At 37.1% G+C, this 24,099-nt stretch overlaps 1 protein-coding gene across 2 annotated transcripts in view; it reads left to right on the top strand.

Moving 5' to 3' along the window:
• LOC132387203 (TOG array regulator of axonemal microtubules protein 1) overlaps positions 1-24,099 on the top strand; it is a 75,486-nt gene that overhangs the window by 28,960 nt on the left and 22,427 nt on the right. For both annotated transcript variants that reach the window (XM_059959553.1, XM_059959546.1), the window contains exons 4-17: positions 2,636-2,932; positions 7,183-7,460; positions 8,939-9,162; positions 10,666-10,760; positions 12,373-12,546; positions 12,827-12,916; positions 13,499-13,677; positions 15,583-15,742; positions 16,177-16,314; positions 19,716-19,872; positions 20,538-20,643; positions 22,326-22,561; positions 22,850-23,008; positions 23,920-24,046. In XM_059959553.1, the coding sequence (XP_059815536.1) occupies positions 2,636-2,932; positions 7,183-7,460; positions 8,939-9,162; positions 10,666-10,760; positions 12,373-12,546; positions 12,827-12,916; positions 13,499-13,677; positions 15,583-15,742; positions 16,177-16,314; positions 19,716-19,872; positions 20,538-20,643; positions 22,326-22,561; positions 22,850-23,008; positions 23,920-24,046 (2,420 nt within the window). The remainder of the gene's footprint in view (positions 1-2,635; positions 2,933-7,182; positions 7,461-8,938; positions 9,163-10,665; positions 10,761-12,372; positions 12,547-12,826; positions 12,917-13,498; positions 13,678-15,582; positions 15,743-16,176; positions 16,315-19,715; positions 19,873-20,537; positions 20,644-22,325; positions 22,562-22,849; positions 23,009-23,919; positions 24,047-24,099) is intronic.

The following is a 24,099-nucleotide window of genomic DNA, read 5'->3' as shown; positions in this document are numbered from 1 at the left end:
ACATAAATGATGCAGCGTGCCAGTTGGAGCTGATCGAGGGTAAATAAGGCCTTATTATTGAGGACATTGACATTGATTCACTTGTACTTCAAGTGGATTTGAACGATTTTGCGGAAACAGCATTCATGCTAACTTTCCAGTCCTCTGAAGTGTATGGTCGGATATGGGAAGTATTGCTGCTCCCGATAGGTCATAAGCTTTGTGTCAGGTTTGAGATCTTGGTCTTCAAACACATTTTTTTTCCTCAGATTGAATGCTAAATTCATCAGTGTTTGTCTTCACTGAGATACAGGAAAGTGGTGTGAGTTTTTGGTCTTAATTTTGCAACTAGTCATTTGTCACTCAGAATTTTCCAGAATAGATCTTTATAAAAGAACAGTTTTGTCCAACAGGACCAAATATATTGGGGAGAGTTTAAACTAGAATTGCTGGAGGGTGGGAACTGAACTGAAGAGATGGGGGAAGGGGCAGTTGGCTCACAAAAAGCTTGTAGGCAGTGTGAGAGGGAGGGATACGTTTAGACTGATGGTTTGTGATACGTCTATTTTAATGCAAAGAGTATCATGAACAAAGCAGATGAGCTTAGAGCATGGATTAGCACTTGGAGCTAAGATGTTGTGGCCATTACAGAGACTTGGATGACTCAGTATCCAGTCCTGCCTCTTCGAGTGCCAGGCTTTAGATGTTTTAGAAAGGACAGGGAGGGAGGATTGGGGACCATGCCTTATGAGTCTTTTCTGCAGGGCTGAAATGGCTTAAGCGAGAGGGCACAGGTTTAAGGTGCTTGGAAATGGGTACAGAGATGACAGGGGTAAGATTTTTTTTACGCAGAGTGGTGATTGCATGGAATGGGCTCCCGGTGACGGTGGTGGAGGTGGACACAATAGGGTCTTTTAAAAGACTTCTGGATAGGTACATGGAAAAAAAATAGAGGGCTATGGGTAACCTGAGGTAATTTCTAAAGCAAGTACATGTTTGGCACAGCATTGTGGGCTGAAGGGCCTGTATTGTGCTGTGCATTTTCTATGTAAGTACAAGGTCAGTTCTTTATTGTGCTTCAATAAATAAGTCAACATGGAGCTTAGTCTCCTAACATATGCGATCTGCATATTATTGCTCCATGACTGAAATAAGAGTAATGTTGGTTCTGGAGTGACAGCTGCATAGATTGAACAGTTTCCCAATTATCTTGTCGATTAGCTCCAGTCCAGCAGGATACTGATGGTAAGGTCTTCACAGGAGCAGTTAGGATGAATTGTCTGTAAAGATTTATCTTTGCAGTTTTGATTTCTCTAGCTGTAGATTAAACTAATGGAACATATTAGGCAGCAGTTTATCCCAGTAGTAATTGGTACCTGTGATGGTGCAGGTGCTTATGGAAATAACAGTCCAAGTAAGAGACTGGAATTAACAAAATCTGATTGGAAATGTTAATATGAGGTGTTGCATTTAACAATCCACTGAAATGTAGTGCTGGTTATGACAACACAATGCTCTTAAACATTTTTGTCAGAAGGGAGTTCTATTAAATCTCTTTCACCTCGTCTTGCCAGTTGCATCTTATCAGAGGATTTGCTTGGGAATGTTTTTTCTGATCTTTGAAGATACTTGGTCCACATTCCAAAGTAGAGTCCTCCTTGGCCACAATTCGTGCTTTCAAGATTAGGCAAATGCACTGTTCACCTGCATGCTGATTTCATAATGGAGTGAGCCAAATGGTCATGAGGCATTCACACATGTCATGGGTAGTTGCTGGGATGCCAAACATTTTTAACAGCATGGTTCATCTCAAGAAGACTACTTTCCTTCCAGTTATCCTTCTGGAAAATGTGTGCATACTTCTTACACCCGCTTATTGCAAAAGTTCAGCCTTAACTTTAGATCTCTCATTTTTGGCCTCACCTTTGGAACTGATGAGTTCGTTTTTGGAGCCATCTTATCCTCTTGTCAACTTTTTAAACTCCCTGCACCATTCATGACTAGGTGTGGCAGGACTCCCAGAGTTTTGATCTGGGGTTTCTTGCATCAGGTTAGTCCATGTTGATTTTGCTGTTTAACATGTATACAATGCTGTCTTTATCTTCACAAGGTTAGTGTCTCATACTTCAGGTGCCTCTGTGTCATGCCTTTCTACCTTCTCATTAAACCAGGGTCAATTCTTTGTTTTGATAGTAAGGATAGAGTGATGGCAGGTGCATCTGTGATAGATACATTGGTAATAACAAGGTTAGATAGGTATGTCCTTATTGGTTTAAACACCTGCTCAAGCCCAGTTTGACAACTTATGTCCATCAGATCTTGCTGAGTTTGTTCGGTTTTTCTGTTCAGGGTGGTGAACATTCAAGAGATCTAGCTGCAGGACATTTCATGCTCTTGCTACTTTAAGTGATTTTTTTTTTGTCCAAGTGTTCAAAGGCACATTGATTCATCAGCTGAGGGAGGATGATCGGTGAAAACTGTGTGACTGTTTCCTGATTATAAAGTACTTCTAATTTAATTACTTTTAGACTTTGGAATTGTCATTTTATTATTTCTAAGGATTTACATGACTTTCAATCCTGATTGTGATACTCAGTGAATTTAGGTTGATATTTGTTTCAGTAAAATAATTTCTGTACATTCTTTGTTTTAACAGTTCGTTCCAGCTTGTCTCTTTCCTGCAAAAATCACACTCTCTACAGTCCTACCCCAATTGAATCTGCGCCGTTTCCAATTTCCACTTCCAGCCAGGGATCTCATTACCTTCCATCCTTTCAATTGCCAACTGGAACTCGACTTAATGAGATCTCTGCACTCGAAGGATCCTCGAAGAAATCTCAAGAACAGTGTGTTAACTTTTCAAACTCATGGCCCACAAAACACTTCGAAGGAGCTTCTAGGACCAATTCACGGAGGCTAACTAACCAATTATCTGAGGATTTGCTCATTCTTGGTAAATAATTTTGAGTATTATAAGTTTATTCTAAGTAGTACATCTAGAAAATAATTAGTGTTATAGCTTTTTGAAATCCTGTATCGTTCTTCTCTCACCATTATGAAATCATAACACTTGGCTGCATTGTTTCATGTTAAACCCATCATAGATGTACAGGGTCTCAGCAAAAGCCGAATATTGCAAAAAAAAAGCTATTTGTTATCATCACATTGCTGTTTGTAGGAGATTGCTTTGAACAAGTTGGTTGTCATGCTTCCCTATTGCAACAATGAGTGCACTTTAGAAATTATTTGTCATCCTATTTATTTAATTAACGTAGGTCAGTGTTTCCCAGCGTTTTTCAGCCCAATGTTCCACCCCACCCCCCCCCCCCCCCCAAAGCACCTTCATACTTGCCAATGCCCCTCTTAGGCAGAATGTACTTTCTGGCACCCCCATAGTGTAAAAACATGTTTAACATAAAGAAAATGATTCTGCTTTAAATGTTTTATTTGTCTTTAAATCTAGCTTACGCAGTACCCATGTGCTGTACAGCAACTTTGATATCAATGTGAACTTTGAGCTTGATCATTTTTAGCAAGTGTTGAAATATCTGGTTAAAGTTGTGACCGTCAAAAGCCTTAAGTCCCCACATGTAACAATGTCCAAGCGGTTTCTGGTTTTATTTTTGTCAGTATTTCATTCACTGGATTGAAGCCTCTTTCAACCAGGTAGGAGGATGAAAATGCAATGAAAAGTACTTTAGCTCTTCTCCAAAGACCAGGAAATTTCATTTGACTATGTAGCCACATATCACAAAAGCCAACGTTTTTGAAAAGCATTTTTTGCTTTTTCATTCTGAATTTCGATAATTTCTTGCAAGCTCTCTTCCTGTTCTTCCACCTTGCAAAGAAATAGTTAATTACCCAGTCTGGAATTTTCAGATCATTCAAATCCTTGAATCGATTCTGAAAATCCTTCTTCAGTAACTGCAGGTATAGCAATACTCTTGCAAATCACTGTCTATGAAAGAAAAAGAATGCCATACTTTCCATGCAGGGAAACTGTTGAGAACATTCTTCTCTCAATGTTTTGCTTATATTTTTCTACTTTACTGATAAAAGTGTACACTGCACTTTTTGCCTGGATTAAATTGAAATTCTCACACTGCAGTTTCATGTTTAGAATATTCATTTCTTCATACAGGTATACCACATCTCTGTAAAAATTCAATCTTGTTTCACAAGCTCTTGTCAAGTTTGAGCAAAAATTCAACAGCGGTGTCAAAAAGATCAAAGAAACATTTAAGCAACAGCCTTTTGAAAGCCAAAGCACTTCATTGTGAAGAAGCAAATATTCAAACTCTTCATCATTATCTTGGCGTAACTGACGAAATATTCTGCTATTTAATAGATTAGCTTTAATTTTGTTGATAGCAGATATTATATGCAAGAGTCATGCTTGAAAAGAGTTGCTGGCTGAGATTTTTAGCTCTGTGATGTTGATGAATGACACAGTAGATTGCAAATAAATTTGGAATTTCTCTTTTCAGAAATGCCACTAAACCAGCATAAAATTCTGTCATATGGTGCTCCATCTGTTGCACAAGAAATCATGTTCCTAATCAGGATACTTTTATCCTCAATATATGTTTTGATTTAATCATAGATTGATTCTCCATTGATATTTGTTTTTAACTTTTTATAAAAGAGAGTCTCTTCATAAACTTCTCCACTCTTGATAAACCATACATATGCCATTAGCAATGCCTTGTCTCACACAATTGACCATCCAGTTGTATCCCAAATTCTATTTTTGTTGCTTTGTACATAATTGATACTTAATGTCTTCACTCATTTCATCAAAACAACAAGCTACAGTGTTATTACTTGGAGCACTTCTGATATAGCAGACATTATTAATCTTTCACGAGTTGTATGAGATTTTTCACAATTTGCTATCATTTTGAAGCAATGAAACTGCTTTCAAGTCATTTTTAGCTTTCTTGGCAAATGACTCGAGTGTTCAATGCTTTTCAAATGCTCCTTTCATCTTCTGGAACTGAGTTATACCACAAGTAGCCTTTTCAGGGTGTCTTTTATGGAAGTGTTCATGCAATCTTGATGGTTTCATGGCTTCATTAGACAGTACAGTATTACAAATAAGACACAGGTGGCATTGCTGATCTCACTGGAACGGAATAAAACCATACTCCAGGTATGTAACATTGTATTGGCACACTTTCTGTAGTTTTTTTTTCTCAGCAGGATTAAATTTCAAGGCTTAACAGCCTTCAGACTCCTCGAAATCATGCCATGTGTATTTATCCATCATCAATAGGGCTAAATTAAAATAAAAAATTAACACAAACTGGGAATACCTATTGGATGTTGATGATGTAACAAGTTAACGCCAATGGACCAATGATAGCGTGACGCAAAAGAATGCCAAGGTGAAGAGGAAGTCAATCACAACAGCAAAAATTGCATTGACAAGGATTCAGATTTGAATCTGAATGTTTGTTGGGACAGAGCTGGTGTTTGGCAAGCTACCTTTATACTATTCCAGTTGGCACGTTTGACCAATCATGTAAGGCCTCATAATTCCCAAGGATGATTCTTGACTGCACGTATGAAGCCGAAATCGCTTTGAACACCTCAAGAAATCCTCTGGGTCGGCAGGTTCACTGATTGGTTCTATTTCACCATTCTGTTCCGGCCAGTGCTGTATCATTACGGGACCTGTTTTTCGTAAATCTGTAGATAAAGTTGAGACAGTGTACTTGACTTACCAACTATTAAATTGCATGAACTTTTTCCATGCCATGAGTCAAGGGGAACTGTTGGGCACCCTGGTTGCTAATTTATGCACCCCTAATAATATCTATTTGGTTGGTAAGGTCGAATGAGATTGTGGAGTTTCAGACGCACTGTGATGCAAGTACTGATTGCTTGCCAAGCTATGGTTCTTCCTGTGTTCCAGTGCCTCATCCTTTTTTAATTATTTTTTCTGGAAGTGCCTGCTGTACTAACAGTCGGATTGGGTATCATGCCTCAAGTTAGGGTGCTACTTACTGCCCACCCCCCCCCCCAAAGAATCTTGAATACCCCGATGATTTCTGTTTCCCTTAATGCCCACTTAGGACTCATAACAGCCCCTGTTGAGAATCAGTGCCCTAGGTTTTCTTAAATTGTTTTTAATCCCACTAAGTCATAAATTTATGTTCTCTAATTATTAACTTGTATAATATAAATAACTTTTTCCGGCTTATTTTCATGTAGTGAGCAAAGAAGCAGTGATGACAGTACTCCTTGTGCATTTTATCAGCTAGCAGTCACATTAAATAAATTACCAGCTCAACTTTTGCAAATGTCTACTTTCGGCTGTAAAGATATTTAGATTTAAAGTAACTGTGCTATGAATTCTAATTTTAAGAAGGTTCATGGTTGCTTTGGATTATTTTCATGCTCTTTATCACGTGAGATGATTTCAAGCAAGGAATATGACAATGTCATGTTATGCACTGATTTACTTTTTTTAAACAGACCAGATCTTGATGACAAAGGATAGTTAAATAACCAGCAGTGAGTTCATATTTCAATAGACACTCAATAGACACTCAATCAGTGTTCTATCAGCTGATAGATTCAAATTTTAACAATTTGCTTCACTGGTAGATCCTATGTGGAATCTAACAATGGAGCCCAGTCTCGCTGAGAATATTGGAACTTGCAGGTCAGACTTGTACAATCCTTTTGATATTGCTGGGCAATTAATTTGAAAGCAAAGTGAGAAGGGGGATTAATTATTTGTTTTGTGTTAAGTAAAGTTTTTGATTTCTTCTGTGTTTTTAACAATTCTGAATCTGAAATAAATAGCTTAATTGAAGGTGGGTAGGGCTATACTAGCAGTTACTGACAGTCATAAGAGCATCAGTGATGTTATGCTGTCGTTGAATTCATGCTGGAAATTGTTTTGGGCCAGCAAGTTTTTTGGCCCTCCATATCTGGACCAGGTAATTATGGCAGGGAGTCTGCCTACACAATCACACCTTTGAAAAATGGGACAAAATTCTTATCCAATGATTGTTCTCTGAAAGCTGAAACCCCTTTGTATTAGTGATTTGCAAATTATATATTGTCAGTAGTTAAAGCATCCAAAAAGGTATTTCTAGTTTCATTACCTATTATTTTCTATAAGATATAGAAATCTTTTGGTTTTAGTTTTATATATGTTGTGCATATTTATTTAAATATCTGATTATGCAGGCGAGGTCGCGCAAGAAAATCGTTCTCCTCTATCGCTCAAACCCGCACTGGTGCGGTCAGCATCGTCTCGGAGAGATCTTAACACTACAAAGCCTGTTCCTCCCATTCCAAGGGGTACAAGTCCAATGGTTGAAGCAGAAGTAACTGATTATGGTAAAAAAGAAACAAGTAGAGCAGAATCTAAAGAGGTGTGGGAGGAAGAGAAGAACATTGACAACAATCTGGAATTGAATCTTTCCTTGTTGGATAACAATGAAGAGGAAACTGATCATGAAGAAGTTAGTGTATTATTGTGTTTTTTTTTAAACTTTTTTTCTCTATCTAAAGACACAGATTAAAGCTTTCAATGCTAACATCTGAAGCATGGAAATTAATATTTAAGTTTATTTTAAAACATTGGCAAAGAATTTTTTTGCTGTTCAAAAGCTGTTAAATTGGCAAATATGAGAGCAACTCTATGAGATGGTTTATATTAATATTGATTTTAGAAAGGAACAATGGGTATATTTGCCATGGTCTTTGAGTAACATTTTGATATATACCCTGTGTTAGTACTGGCAAACATCCTTAACCTAACATTCTTACCAAAGAACTGTGCCACGAAATTCCCATGTACTTTAAGGAATACTGATGAGTATCAATTAGTTTTGCATTTCACAGTGCTCGAAACAGCTGTTGTTAGAATTATCACGTCAATACCATAGAGTCAGAAACTTTAAAGTTCACAGGCAATTACAGAGATGTAGTTTCAAAATCTATGATGACAATTCAATACAGCATTTATGTAGTACTGCGTGGTAGTTCAGTGGTTAGCACAAAGCTTTGCAGTACTAGCAACCCAGGTTCAATTCCCACCGCTGTCTGTAAGGAGTTTGTACATTCTTTGACTGCACTGTGAAATGCAAAACTAATTGATATTACTTACACTCCCACAGCGTAAAGACATAACTAGTTAGTAACTTGATTGGTTATTGTAAGTTGCCTGTGATTAGACTAGGGTTAAATCGTGGGCAGCACGGCTTGAAGGGCCAGAAGGGTCTATTCTGTATGCATCTCAATAAATAAATTTTAGATATGTGAGGGACTTGCTGATCGTAATGTCATTGATTATCAAGGGAGTGATTAGGCTGTCTTGGAGATGATTATTATGTATAATCTTTTGCCATAAAGTATTACTTGATACAAGCAACAAACAGCTATGCCAACTAATCCCACTTTCCAGTTCTTCATTCGTTGCCTCTTAGATCATTAGTTAGACTGTTTTATTTGCTGAGGAGATGCAAATGGAGCTGAATGTTGTACAGTGAACTGCCATTCCCTCCTCGATCTCATGATGGAAGGAAAGACATTGATAAAGCAGCTGAAGATGGCTGGACCTAGGACGCCACAAGAAAGACTCCTGTGGTGATATTCTGAGGGTGACATAATTGTCCTCCAAGAAGTACAACCACCAGTGCAAGGAATGATTCTAATCATCAGTACTTCCTCCTTGTTTCCCCATGTATTCAGTCTTCTAGTTCTTTGATGTTACATTGATAAATGTTGCCATGATGTCAATCACAGTCACTGTTTCGTCACCTTTGGATTTCAGCTCTTTGATCCATTTTTGGACCAAGGCTGGGGTGAGGTCTCAATCTGAGTTGTGCTAGCAAAACCTAGCCAACACACTGACAAGTGGGTTGGTTATGAATGATAGCACAATCAGTGATTCCTTCCTTGACTTTGCAGATAATTGGCATATCTGCATTTCTTGCAGATGATGAGTGCCCTAAGGTCACTAAGAAATAGTGCAGCAAAGAAAAGGGCTAAACTGAGCAATGGTGCATCCGATGCGGAGAGTCCAGATTCCACCCTCAAACTGGAACTTGGCTTGGATTCCATATCACGTACTTCATCTCCTTATACAAGCACGTACAGTGAAAGTGATACTTGCAGCCAGGATTCTTTGATTTCTCCATTGCCTTGTAGCAAGAAAATAATGTAAGTATTAAGCATTAGCATTATTCATTATTACTGAGTTCTGTGTATATAATTAAACTGTAGTAATACAACCCAAATCCATACATGCTTCAGAGATGACACATTTTATTTTTATGAAAATTATTGATCACTGAAACATTGTATAAAGTGATAAATACTTCCCTGGTGTATTTTACCATTTCATTTCACTTTTAATCCTTATTTTCTATATTCCTTCATTAGCTTTGCTCTTCATGGAGATGGCTGAAAAGCACAGTAGCGTAGTGGTTAGCACAATGCTTTACAGTACCAATGACACGGGTTCAATTCCTGCCACTGTCTATAAAGAGTTTGTATGTTTTCCATGTGACCATATGGGTTTCCTCCAGTGTTCTGGTTTCCTCCCACAGTTTAAAGACCTACCAGTTGGTAGGTTGATTGGTAACCACAAAATACTCTGCAGATGCTGGAGTCTCAGCAGGTCGGGCAGCATCCGTGGAAACGAACAGTCAATGTTTTGGGCTGAGACCCTTCGTCAGGACTGAAGAGGGAGGGGGCAAGAGGCCCTATTTTCCCTGTGGGGCGGCATCTACATCAGTGAGACCCGACATAGATTGGGGGACCGCTTCATCAAGCACCTCCGCTCTGTCCGCCACAACAGACAGAATCTCCTGGTTGCCACCCACTTCAACTCTGCTTCACATTCCCATTCGGATATGTCCATACATGGCTTCTTCTACTGTCATGATGAGGCCAAACTCAGGTTGGAGGAGTAACACCTCATATACCGTCTGGGTAGTCTCCAGCTCCTTGGCATGAACATTGAATTCTCCAACTTCTGGTAATTCCCTCCCCCTCCCTTCCCCCATCCCAGTTTCCCTCTGCCTCCTCCTCCAGCTGCCTATCACCTCCCTCATGGTTCCGCCTCCTCCTACTACCCATAGTGCTTTCCCCTTACATTCCTTCTTCACCTTTCCTGCCTATACCTCCCTGCTGAGTTCCTCCAGCGTGTTGTGCGTGAGATTGATTGGTAAATTGTCCCATGATTAAGCTCGGGTTAAATCAGGTGTTTCTGGGCTACCTGACTCCAAGGGCCTACGCTACACTACATCTCAATAAATTGGTGATGTGGCTGATATAATTTAGACTCTGGCAGATTCAGGAAGAACTCACTCCAGATATTTTTGTATGATGTAAGTTTGTGCACAGTAATCTCAAAAGAGCATGATTTAAAAACTGCAATCGCAAAGCTATCCATACTTTGAGAATTTTACACAATCCTAAAGTACTTAAAGAGAGAAGCTTTTAAAATCTATGTGTCTTATTGTTATAATTTCTCTAATTTCTTATCTTTTTATGTGTTTTTAATTTTTGTTCACTTTTATCTTTTCTAAATTTTCTAAATATCATTGACCTGGCCTAACATTTTGTTTATAACTTGGACAAATGATGCTTAATTATAGCTTAAATGTTTTTATTGATCTTTTAAATTTCTTGATTCGATGTTTGTTTTAATTTCTACAGTTCTGATGGGTGTGTAGAGTTAGGATCTAAAGCCTGCCATGGTCAAATGCCATCAGAAAAGTCGAAGTCTTCGGGTGAATACAACTCCAGCTCAGGTACTGCTGTCTGTATTTATTTTTTCTTAAGGAAATCCTAAGAAGCCAAAAGTGATTTTATATATATCTAGTTTTTAAAGGTTTAATGATGTAGTTACTGTACCACTTCATTCATTTCAAGAATGACTGCAAGTGATTCAGAAAACTAACATTTTGTGTATTTTGCTCATTTATTCACCTTTATGGGTTCTTTAGAAACTTGAACCCTGCGCTTAGTCTAACTCATTTGTAAGGTCCAGATTGGCATTCGTTTTGCAGTGTGACAAAAGCGCAGCAGTGCCACTATTTCCTTAGAACTTTGCAAAAATTCAGCATCTAAAACTATGACAAACTTCTATAGATGTGTGGTGGAGAGTACATTACGACCTGGTATGGAAACAATAATGCACTTGAAAAAAAAATCCTACAAAAAGTAATGGATAGGGCCCTGTCCATTACGGGTAAAGCCCTCCTCACCTTTGACCACATCTACAAGGATTGCTGTTGCAGGAAAGCAGCATCCCCATATCAGCAACCCCAACAATCCAGGCCATGCTGTCTTCTTGCTGCTACCATCAACGCAGTCATACAGAAATTCAGGACTCACGTGCCAGGTTTAGGAGCAGTTATTACCCCTCAACCATTAGGCTCTTGAACCAGAGGGGTAACTTCTTTCACCCAATCACTGAGTTGTTCCCTCACCCTATTGATTCACTTTCAATGACTCTTCATCTTGTGTTCTTGATATTGCTCATTTCTTTACGATTATATTTTTTCTCTCTTTTGGACTTACATAGTTTGTCATCTTTTGCACATTGGTTGTTGTTGGGTGTGGCCTTTGATTGTATGTGTTTCTTGGATTTACTGTATATGCCCACAAGGAAACAAATCTCAGGGTTATATATGGTAGCATACACAATATGTACTTCGATAATAAGTTTACTTTGTACTTTTTGTCACGTTCTGTTCTGGCTTATGCATTATAAAACTGGACACACAAAAATGACATGCAATCCACACTTTCCCATTGCTAAATTGATCAGGTTGCAACCTCCAAAGCCTGCTTGCTAGTTTTTGGTCTGTGGATCTTAAGTGACGTTATAAATGCAATAAAGGTCCCTACACTCCTTCCAGGCAGTAGGCTCCAGAGCATAGATCTAGACGAAATTATCTCTCCTGAGCTCTCTAATTCTTCTGATGAAAGTATTGCCATTGGAAAGATGAGTCTTGCATGAATAATTACTGTAATAGCCATTCCTACTAGTGAGGATTGTGTTATTTATTGCTAGACCTAATAAAATCAGCATCACTTAATAAAATCCAAGTATGACAGTATTTTTTTAGAATTAAGTTCTTGGACTTTGCTATTGGTACACGACAACTCTCTTGTTATCAAATTGTCTTCTCTCGATTCTTGTATTTAATGCTTCCTTGTAATTGGTTTCCAATCTAAATTCTTTGAAGAATGGATCACAATATCCTGTGGGATATTTTAAATTCTGATAGATACAACTAGATGCATTTCTAAGAAAGGGGATAAAATTGTTTTTTTAAAAAAAATAACATTGAATGGAAGTGGAGTTCAAAGTTATCCACACCTCTGAGTTCTTTTTCTTTCGAAAACAAAATACAGGAGTGACTTTCCATGATAGAAACACCTCTGATGTGAGTATTGTTGGACAACGCATGACTTATGGAAATGGAATGCCATATTTTGAAGAGGAGAAACAAAATGAATTATTTCACATTGGCTCTAAATTACAATCCAAAGAGCCTCAAAAAAGTACTAGTTATAAACCAGCAAAAGGTGAGTATTATTGTTTATTCAAAATATTTTTCACACAAATCCATAGCTGTATAATTATTCATATACTTAATTATCTCCAAGTATTGACGCAAAAAAGAAATTTGTGTTAATAAATAGCAGCCAGTAATTACAATATTATTTGTGTTATTGTAGCACAAAAGTCACATTTTTGCAGTTATGTGTGCGCTTTTTGGATTATGGGAGTAGTAGCGCATCTTAAAGCCACATTGTTTATCCATTCAAATTGTGCCCTTTTAACCAACTGTGTGTGGATTGACAGGATCTACCATCAGCATGCAACAAGTGGGCAATCATGAGATCAATTCTGGAAATGAACTCTGTGAGAGTTCTGTGGTTATAGTAGGAAAAGGTAAGTTTATTGAGCTTTATTTATTTATTTAGTGGTTCTTCACCAAGTAGGCCCTTCCAGCTCTTTGAGCCATACTGCCCCAGCAACCCCACAACCCTCATTAACCCTAACCTAATTATGGGAAATTTGAAATGACCCATTAACCTACCTGGTACATCTTTGGACTGTGGGAGGAAACTAGAACACCCAAGGAAGACATGCATTCCACGGGGAGGATATACAAAGACTGCTTAGAAAATGGAGCTGGAATTGAACTCTGTGAGAGCATTGCATTGATTGCTATACTAATATGGTGTTGTTTTCCCCCTGGGGTTCCTATTCCATCACAGTGAAAAATCTTTCACTTTCATTCATTGAAAGTCCTGTATAGCATGGAATTGTCATGGATAAGCAAGACAGTTTGGATTGTCAATATTTCTGGTCTTTTAGTAATGTGAAAATTCTGCAGCAGTTCATTAATTCAGCTGATAAAAGATTATTTTTGTGTTGCTATTTGTAGAAGAATAATTCATTTGTTTTAATGACATGTATTGCAATTTTCAAAATAAGTTATTTATTTGCAATTCCTTTTAATTCTTTTAGGTGTCTTTGGAAGTCCCCAGTCAGTTACGGTAGCACACAACCAAGCTGTCACCGCATCTAATAGTGGTGATGATAAGTGTGACCGAAGGACAACAATGGATCTTCCTTCGGGAATCTATGGAAGGGCTGTACCTCAGAATAGTCAAACCTGCTTTGATATTCTAGAGAATGAGAGAGAGGTAATTTCCATGAATTGATAGATGGGAAGTGATCTGGAATGCAAGCAAAGTAAAATGTTGGTATAAGGAATAATCCTGATCTCTTTATTCACAATGCATTTGATTCTGTTGAAATGGTAAACTCAAAGTTTTATGTACATTTCTCAGTTTGCATTTAATGCAGAACTAGCTTATTAATCTGGCATGACTTTTTCTAGATCAAGGCTTTTTAAAATAAATTTATTATTTTTATTTAGCAATACAGTGTGGAGTAGACCTTTCTGGCCCTTCAAGCCGTGCTGCCCCAGTGTCCACACAACCCCAATTGACCATTATCTAATGATTCAAAGAATACTAGTTAATTTTTTTATTATTTAAAATCCAGGTGCCCAATTGTTGTGTGAAACCTTCATTTCTTCTATCAGAATGAAAGAAGTGGGAGCAAAAGTAGATTATTTGGCTTCTTGTGCTTTAGCTGTTCAGAAAAATTGATTGTGATCTTCTACCTTGAATGCAACTTTCCTGCCTGTTCCCTATATCTCTAGCTTCCCTTAATATCTGGAAACCTATTCATCTGTGTTTAAAAATAAACAATGACTATTCTATCTCCCTCTGAGGGAGAGAATTCCAAATACTCATCACCCTCTGAGTGAATTAAACTCTTCTCATTTCAAAGTCCAATTATTTTGAGACCATATTTCTTCACAAAGGGAAACGCTTGCTTTTTACCATATTAACCTTTATTTGCTATTTTTAGCTGGCTTTCCCCAAGCCTCCTACTATTCCACCTTGACTTCAGTTTAGGTTTCTCTTTGATTTTATTTTACTATTTGTTTTGCACCTTTCAGTCTCCTTAGTTATAAAGAAAATGTTACTTGCATAGTTTTCCTGGGTCCCAGCTCTTGCTTTTGGTGACTTGCCACACAAAGAACTTAAATGTTCAATGTCAAGTCTGACAGATGTTTGTGGATATAACGTTACCTGCTGCAACAAATCACAGTTAGTTAAATTTAATAGGACCTGAAAGAGCTGAAAGCAGTCACTTCTTAAAGGTAAAATAAATATAACTTTGTTATCAGGTATCTTGTGTTTCAGTCCAATTAATTTAATTTTAGCCAAAAATGGATGCAGATATTCTCCAGGTTATGTATGGGTTGTGATACAATGAATTCAATGTCTCCATAAGTCAGAAACATCCCATATTGTATCATTCTACATATGTTTGCTATAGTTTTATTTCATTAAATATTCACCATAACATTACACCTAATTTAACTAATAGAATATATACTGTATCCAGTCAGTACTGATGCCATGAAATGTTACTGGAGTTGAAGAGGGGATGATAAATAGGCCTTGTACTTATTCAGAATAATGCATATAGATTATTTATGCCCATTAGCAACATGACAGAGTAATATGAAGACACATAACAATGAAGAATGTATCGATTTTTAAGTTTATGATAAAGCATGGAATTGCATTGTAAAGTGGACATAGATCTCCCATTTATATTACATATTGTTTTTAAAAATTGAAAACACCTGCAAGAATTTGTGGAAGTCAAATCATTTGTAACACGGGGAGTCTCTGAACTTAAATGAAACACTTAAGTTTTAATATTCAGAAAATGCACATTCATAATATAGAACAAAGTGTACAGCACCCTACTCTTTTCAAAGGGCGTAAGTGGTTTAGATGCACTATTTAGATTCCTGGTTATCTGCCACCTAGTATCCTAGAAATGTTTCCATTGCCAAGCAACAGATGTTACTGAAAGAAATCACACTAAACTTATTCAACTTTGCTCTTTGGGTCCCTGTTATATTTCTATTTCTGTGCTGATTTTCATGTTATAAAGTACTTGAGATAATTTTTGGATATGCAGGTTGATACTTTAACGTTATTTTAAACTTCCTTTGAAAGATTACTATGTCAAAATCAGCTCGGAATAAAATGAAGCAAAAGAAACATCAGTATCATACGGATGAATTAATAAACCATAGTTATAAAGATCCTGTAAAAAAGGAAGAAAGATTGCATGAAAGCTTAAGAATTGCAAGTCCAGATGAGGCTGCATCTGAAAGTAAGATTCCAATGCCAATCAACTACTGTTGTTTTTGTCACTATAGCATTTAACTCCATTCCTTATAAATTTTTAATATTTATTCATTCTTTAAATTGCCTAAAATTTCAGGGAATTCGTTACTGTATGCTGGCTAGTCTATTGAGATTTTAGTTGTGTATTGTGACCAACAGAAAGAAAGTGGAAAGTTTATATGACATTTTGTTACTCTGAAATTTCAGTAACATGGGAAAGTAATTGGCAAGAGATGATAATGGTGAATGTAGCTATTATTGGGGGGATGAAAAATGATTTGTAAAATGAACATTTGCATATTTATCTGACATACATATTTTTGAAAAGCATTTGTATTTGGAAGAGTTTTGGTAAGATTTTTAATTCAAAGGATTTCTAATGCAAATTTTAACCAGGGAGCATTTGTCTTTGTGATTTAGAGTTGGATGTTAATGGTGAAGCTTTCTTTGCGTTGAAAACTGATTCTTCATCTGTGGAAGTGACCACTCCGAATCCTTCACAATTCAAACGTAGTGCTAGTGTGAGGAAAAGTCGGATTTCTAGCTCACCAAATTTCGGTAAGAAGTTCAATGTAAAAGTTGCTTCTAACATTAGAGATGTAGTGTCTGATTAAATGCAAGATTGCCACTCCAGTGTAACTTATATAGTTGTATTAAATAAGTGAGTAACACCAAAGCAATTACAGCTTTCATACTTGTCATGTACTAAAACTGTAATGTGAAAATACATATATTGTTCAAATGTTGGATTTCCTTTCCATAGTAGGCCACTGTGGTTTATTTCAATGTTTATTTCTTGTGTCTTCGTGGTAATTTCTCCATTTCTAAGTTCCTGCCCAAACTTCAATGTATTGTCACTGAAATGCAGTTAAAACCTACAAAATCATGGAACTGGAGGTACATTCATTTCTGGAGAGAGAAGATTTTCAGCTAGTTATTTTTGGCAATTTGGTCTCACCAGCAGCATCAGTATTTATTCTCCTTTATTGTTTATTCTTGAGAACTGCTCTTTTGAAAACCAGCTGTCTTGGTGTTCTTGCATATGACCGTATATCATACAGTTTAACCAATATTTATGATGGTGAAGGTGTACCGCTACTTTTGGAGAGAGACTTCTAGGATGCAGACGGTTATGAAGAAATAGAGCTGTCTTTATAAATCAATATGGTGTGTATTTTGGAGAGGGACATGTAACTGTCTACATGCACTTGTCCTCCTTCGTTGCAGAGATCACAGATTTAGGAGGTAGTAAAGCAGCCTGGACTAGTACCTGCCATGCATTTTGTAGATGGTATACTCCGCAGTCATTGCATGCTGGTGGTTGAAGAAATTAATGTTTAGGTTTGTGAAAGATGTAGGCTGTTTTATTAAGAGCTCTTGAATATTGTTGGAGCTTTGCACAAATGGAGGTTATTTTATACTTCTGACTTGCAGTAAGTGGAAAGTATTTGAGTGGCTAATAGGTAAGTCACTCATTGCAGGATACCCAGTCTCTGACCTGTTTTTGTTGCTACAGTACATACGTAACTGGTCCAGCTGTATTTCTAGTCAGTGGTAACATTAGGATTTTGATAGTCTGTGTTCAATGGTAATGATACCAGTGAATATCTCCCTTAACCTTCTCAGCAATTTAAAGCGTAATTGATTTCTAACTTTTTCCTGTTCTAGTAAAGTGTCACCAGCCTGCAACGTTTATCGGGTTTCCATTTCTACACATGCTGCTTGACCAAACTGTCTCCAACAATTTGTTTTTTTTATTTCAGACTCCCATCTGCAGAGCTTTTCTTTCATAGTACAGTTGTTTATAGGTTAAAAGAAATTTGGCAAAATGTTTCATCATATGCTAATAAAGTGAAATCCCAAGTAATTAGTTAGCAATGGTACAGAAAGCAGAAGTGGTGGTGAATTGTTGCTTTTAATACAGAAAGACAGGAAGGAAGGTTCTTTCAACTAACTTGACATTAGTGACCAAGACATCAGTATGTAGGACACCATTGTGGGTAGGTCGCATATGGAATTTCCAGTTGGCAGATGATTTCCCTCCACGCCGCTCTGACATATTGGGAAATCATGTACATGGCAAGTTACAGAGTGGTTTGCCTTTGCCTTCTGCCAAGGTGAGTTTTTTGTTTACGAGACCACTAGCACGTAACTCAGCACAGATGAAGAGCATGCAAGGGAGCTGGCCAGATTCGAACTCAGGGTCTCTCTCCCCGAAGTCCAGCGCTGATGCCACTATGCTACCAGCTGGATGTAGGCACAAGAAATTCTGCGGATGTTGGAAATCTTGAGCAACAAACTTAAAATGCCGGAGGAACTCCAAGTCAGGCAGCATCTATGGAGGGATCCTGATGAGACCCTGCTTAAAATGTCAACTGCTTATTTCCTCTCATAGATTCTGCCTGATTTGCTGAATTCCCCAATATTTTGTGTGTGTTGCTTGGCTGCTTTCTGGGCAACATGCTTGAGGAATGATATGAAGCCTTGTCAAAGATGCTCGAGTGATTTGTAAAAAGACATCAGGAATGATGGGTTTAGTTATGTGGAAAGAGGAGGGAAGCACTGTGAGTGGGTAGGACAAAGGGATTATTTCTTTGGGAGTGGTCCAGGATTGTTGTGGAGAGAAGCTGTAGATGAGGGATGGCCAACCTTTTACATTCCATGCGTCAGTTTTTTCATGCACAAGTTCAGATACGCCATACAACTTTTGTACCCCCATTCAATTCTTGTAAAAATATGTTAATATAGACTTTAGCATTTTTACATGATATATTGATTTAATGTAAAAACAAGGTAAGCATTACTTACCTTAATGAGATTTTTAACAAATATATTTTGTCTTCTTTTGATTTCTTCCTTTTTCTTAATAGCATATTCTTTTCGTAACTCAGACCCAAACACTAGCTTCAGTTTTCTTTCAATTTCAGTCTGATGTGTTTTATAGTGTCTATTAAGATCATGTCTTCTATTATGTGAGAAAGTGTTTTCACAAGCAATGCACAACGGTTTTCCTGATGGACCTGCAATAAATAAGAACTCATTTTCTCACTGTTCATTGAATTCATGCTTACTATCACTTCCTGCTTTTGTTTTGCTCATTTTCTTTTGCACTGTGATGGGTAACTGAATGTAAAAACAAGGCTTAATTTTTGAGAAAGTACAAAACTGCAAATGTCCATAAAGGACGAACAAAGCACAACTTTTCAGCGCACAAGTGTCAATTGTAAACTGGCAAAAACCTGCGACGCACCGCTGGTGCAGACACCTGGTGCCTCAGGATCAAACAAGTATCAAACGTGTATTGAACGGTTATGGAATGACTGCAGGACAGAAGTCCTTCTTTCCTAGTTTGACTCATTGAACATTTTTTTAATTGAAAACAGATTAATGTGAATGAAGATAACATTTGCCAAAAGATGTGCACAAAATAATAAAATCGCTAAAAATAATTGCTAAGTTTTAGATTTATTCTCAGTAAAACCCATTTCTAGCTCTAAGCTACTTGAATTCCTGTTATAGATTTTTTTTTTCTGCAAATCAGTTTTTGGTTAATACTTTTTGCATGAGTAGGCTTACTTTTTTTATTATTATCACTAGGGTGCAATGCGCCATTGATTGGCCATCCCTGCTGTAGATGAATATATTTGATTATCTTCACCCCATTGGCAATCCTGGCACCACACTCCTAATTAGCCTCTCTCATTGTCTCTGCAACTTAAAACTGCCTTGTTTTCTCCTCTCAACCTGAAATATTAACTTTTTTTTTCACTTTTCATATATATTACTGGACCTGCTAAGTATTTCCAGCATTTTCTGCTTTTGAGTGAATTGAAAATTGTTTCACAAGTGATTTTAATGGATTGTTGAAGTGGTATTTAAAATTCTATATAACCTTGTAATGCGAATCAAATCAAAATATAATTTCATAAAGTACTCCCAAGATTTTCTGTCCTTCATAGGTGTAGAGAACTCTCCAGGTTGCAGACTATTACATAGAGATCAAACACCTTCAATCTTGCCTGGTTCAGAGCTTATAGATCCATGTGAAGCAAGACCTTTCTCCAAACCGGATCTTGCATTATCAGAAGCTTTGAAACTCATATCTGATGAGGATTGGTATGGATTGAATATTTTCTTTAATATCAGTTTTTGTTTATTCTGTATTACAGTTGAACAATCTATATCAGAACGATCAAATTTTCATGTCCTGTGATAAAGCTGGTCTATGAAACCTAATTTTGCCTCTGAGATCAATCTTAGCTATTCCAATAGAGTAAATTTGCTTCCCTTAATCCTGCACGATATAAAGTCTAGCTTAAAATTGATCCTATTCACTTTTTTTAGAAGATATGCATTTTGTTTCTTTTTTTGACATTTCAAATTCTGGATTGGTACAGCTCACTGGAATGCTAAAGCACTTTAAATGAAATTTTTTTATGGAGATTTTATAACAGTCCTTTCTTGAGTGCTGTAAGTTGTAAGCAATGATGTGTATGTCAGTGGTTCCACTGAGAAATAACAAGTTGTGTCATGCAGTCTGAGAACTGGCATGGAATCTAATTATTCTGATAAATATGCATTTTAACATAAATATGAACTTTAAAGAAAAATATGGGCCTCCACCCTTACTACTCCTTAACAAGACTCTTCTTCCTTTCAGAGATAGTTCTGTTCCAGTTTTTATCATATCAGTAAACGTGTATAAATGAAATTGTCATGTTGATTATTAGTCATCTGAATCTAGTGTGGATGTCTAATTCACTTTCTGTACATCTTCACAGGGAGAAAAAAATTGAAGGCATCAATTGTATTCGATGTTTGTCTGCACACCACATAGATGTTTTAATAGCAAGATTGCATGAGGCCGTCTTTGCTGTTGTTCAAGAGGTGGTTATTTTAAGTTTTGTAACGGAGGATTTATTGACCATACTGTTGTTTTTATTGTGATATTAAAACATAAATTATAAATCAGTGTTAAAATGGGGCTACAGTCTGAAAATGAGTTGAAAATGTATTGGAAGGTTTGAAGGAACAAAGGGACTTGGAAGCACAAGTGTAGTTTGTTGAAAGCAATAATCATGGGTAGACAGGATAATGAAAAAGTCATTTAGCATGCTGCCCTTCAGTCAGGGCATTGTGTATAGGAGTTGGGATGTCGTTGCAGTTGTAAAAATTATTGGTGAGGCCACACTTGGAGTTCTATGTAGTTTTGGTCACCCTGTTACAGGAAAGATGTGGTCTGAACTGGAAAGAGTGCAGACAGGATTTATGAAGTTGTTGCCAAGACTAGAATTCTTGCATTATAGGGAGAAGTTAGCCAGGGTAGTTCTTTATTTCCTGGTATGTTGGAGAATGGGGGTGACCCTACAAAAATGTTTAAAATTGAGAGGTATAGATTAGGTAAGTGGTAACAATCTTCCCCAGGGTAAGGAATCCAAAAATAGGGACATGTATTTAAGGTGAGGGGAAAGATTTAAAAGGATCCTGAGGGGCAACTTCTTCAAGTAGAGGTGGTGAGTATATGGAACAATCTGACAGAAGAACTAATTGGTGTACGTATGGTAGTAATTTTAAGTAGCACTTGGATAGGTAGATGGAAGGGTTGGGCGTAAAAGACCATGGACTAATTGGGTGGCACCATTGTTGGTGTGGACTCACTAAAGGGCTTGTATCCGTGCTGTTTTGCTCTATGGCTCTATATGCATTTTAAAATCTGAGGTGATATTTCAGTGGGCATAAAACAAAATAGTTGCATCTTTGGAGGAATTATCTTTTAAAGTCTCCTTCTGTTTGATATCCTTTCATTTCCAACTTCTCATCAGTAAGAGCAGTTAATATGCTGTTTGTAGTACCATGTTGAATTTGGATTCTGCAAAAGTAATTATTTTTAGGCATTTCCTCAGAATTGAGGATGATTTACTTATATTCTAGCTTTATTTGCCACCTTAGTACCAATGGGAGAACTGCAGCTTCAACTGCAGATGAAGCAGGTGATGCCTGTTTTGTGAGGTAGTCTGCTGCTTCTTGCTCAGGATCTCTACACCTTCAGCATGGTGTTGAGGTTGTCAATATCGTCCCAAATGTTCCCTCTCTGTTTTGAGCAGTCATGGCTTAGAGAGCCCCAAAAGTCATTTTAATTAACTGTACAGCTCTAGAACATACATGGCTAAATTGTACAATATCTGTACCATCTCCTGTGGTCTTTGCCTGCCTACGCTTTTCCGGGCTGGGCATAGAAAGCTGATCAAGCTGACTGCCTGCACCTTGGAGGGATCCAGGGAGGCTTCAGTGGTAAATCAGGTTTGATGGTCTTGTAACAGCATCTGCTGCTCAGGCATCTCTCGCCTCAACACATCTCAGCCTTGCAGTAAGTCTCTGCAATCCAGGATTTATTTGCTTGGCAGTAGTTGAACATAGTGGTCTATAATGAAGTACTAGCTATAACCAGCCCAATTCAGCCAACTGAGAATGAATTAATTCTAAACAGACAAATATATGGGCACTTAATTTAGGAATTAAAGTTTTTAAAACTGCTATTTTTAGAACTCGTCTTTTTTTTCTGCTGCTAGGTGAAAAATCTACGTTCTAGTGTTTCACGAATAGCAGTGCTCTGCTTGGGAGAAATGTTCACAACTTTAAAAAAGAATATGGATCAAGAGCTGGATATTACTGTTAAAGTCCTTCTACATAAAGCAGGTGAATCAAATGCCTTCATACGGGAGGATGTTGACAAAACATTGAATGCAATGGCCCTCAATGCTACCCCAGCACGAGCAGTTTCATCCTTAATAAATGGTGGACTAAAGTAAGCATATACTTATTTCAGTATCAGTAGTATACAGGAGAATATTGTGCAAGCAGTTTTGTCTCAACAATTTTCTGATTGAGTATTTGATATTATCCTTAAAGACCAATCAAAGTGTAATTTCTTTTTCAATTTTGAAATCTATTTAAATCCAGCAAGACACAAATAATACAATTGTGAAGCTTCTGTGAAGCAAAATGTTTGCTTGTATTTATTTCACCTTGAAAACCTATTAATACCATCCTTGCTTCTGAAGTTTTTCCTTTACACGGTTTCACTTCTTTTCAGCCATCTTAATGCTGCGGTCAGAAAATGTACAGCACAGCATCTTGCCAATGTAGTGGAACGAATGGGAGCAGGTCGGATTTTATCTGGAATTAAAGATATAACTGATCGAGTTATACTTGCAGTGGCAAAATTTACACAGGATGGATCACCAGAAACTAGGCGAGAAAATATATTTTAAGATTATTTAATAGAACTATCAGTGTGTGTCATTGCTGATTGTAATGTGAGCATAAGCAGCACTATTTGTAACATGAAATCCAGAGTATAGATGAGAACCAAATGGCCCAGTGCTTTATATATATATTGTAAACATTCATCTTTCAACCGCTAGTTATTTCCTTTAAACCTACAAGAATATCTCTGTTTGCTTTTCCTTCATGAACACATTAAATGTTCCTCTCAATGCTTTAGTCATTCCATTTGGCAGCAGGTTTCAAGTAATTCCATATTTGATCTGTTGTTGCCATCTAATTTTCATTTAAACTTTCACAAATGGAAAACGCTCTTTGGTTTTGCTGATTTTGAGTAAGAGGTTAATACGGCACCAATCAATCAGATTTTCAGTCTCCATCCTGTTTGCAAATTTGTTGTCACCTTTGATTTGTGTATTTTTATACATGATTTGTAAGATGAAGTCAGAAGTGCACCTCTGCATTGTAGTGTAGTTTAAGGCTGAAACATGGCTTCGATGAATAATAACCACTCACTGAAAAATTATTTTTGCATGGAAATTTTTTAGAAGAAAACTGAATTAGCTATTGCTGAGTGTGAATGTTTTTACATGGATTGAAATTTAAATTTGATCCTTTTTGGCAGATTTAAATAGATGTTTTATTATTTTGATAAATTGCTTCCAATACTCTAGCAAAATTAGGAAATGTGACTACTTATCCGATAATCTAAATGCTTGGGCATAAAAAGGAACTTCCAAATTATTACTTAATGCCCTATGTGACAGCTTTGTCAAAATATCTAACACACTTGAATTTTGAAGGTAATCTACTATCCATTGTATATTCTTAATTTTTGCAATAAAAATACTGGAATTTAATATTGTGGTGCATATGCAGGTACTATGGACGAAAGATGTTGTCTGTTATGATACCTCATCATGATTTTGACAGAGTACTTGAAAAGCATTTATCACCCAGGGACCTTCCTTATATTCGAGAGACCGTCAATAATCTCCGACAAAAGGTACAAGAAAGTTTATTTTAAAATGCCAAGTTCTGAATTCAGTCATTAATGAG

The sequence above is a fragment of the Hypanus sabinus genome, chromosome 2 (assembly GCF_030144855.1).
Source record: "Hypanus sabinus isolate sHypSab1 chromosome 2, sHypSab1.hap1, whole genome shotgun sequence".
In the NCBI taxonomy this organism is placed as follows: Eukaryota; Metazoa; Chordata; class Chondrichthyes; order Myliobatiformes; family Dasyatidae; genus Hypanus; species Hypanus sabinus.
Note: the sequence above shows the minus strand (reverse complement) of the source record. Positions and strands in the feature narration are given on the sequence as shown.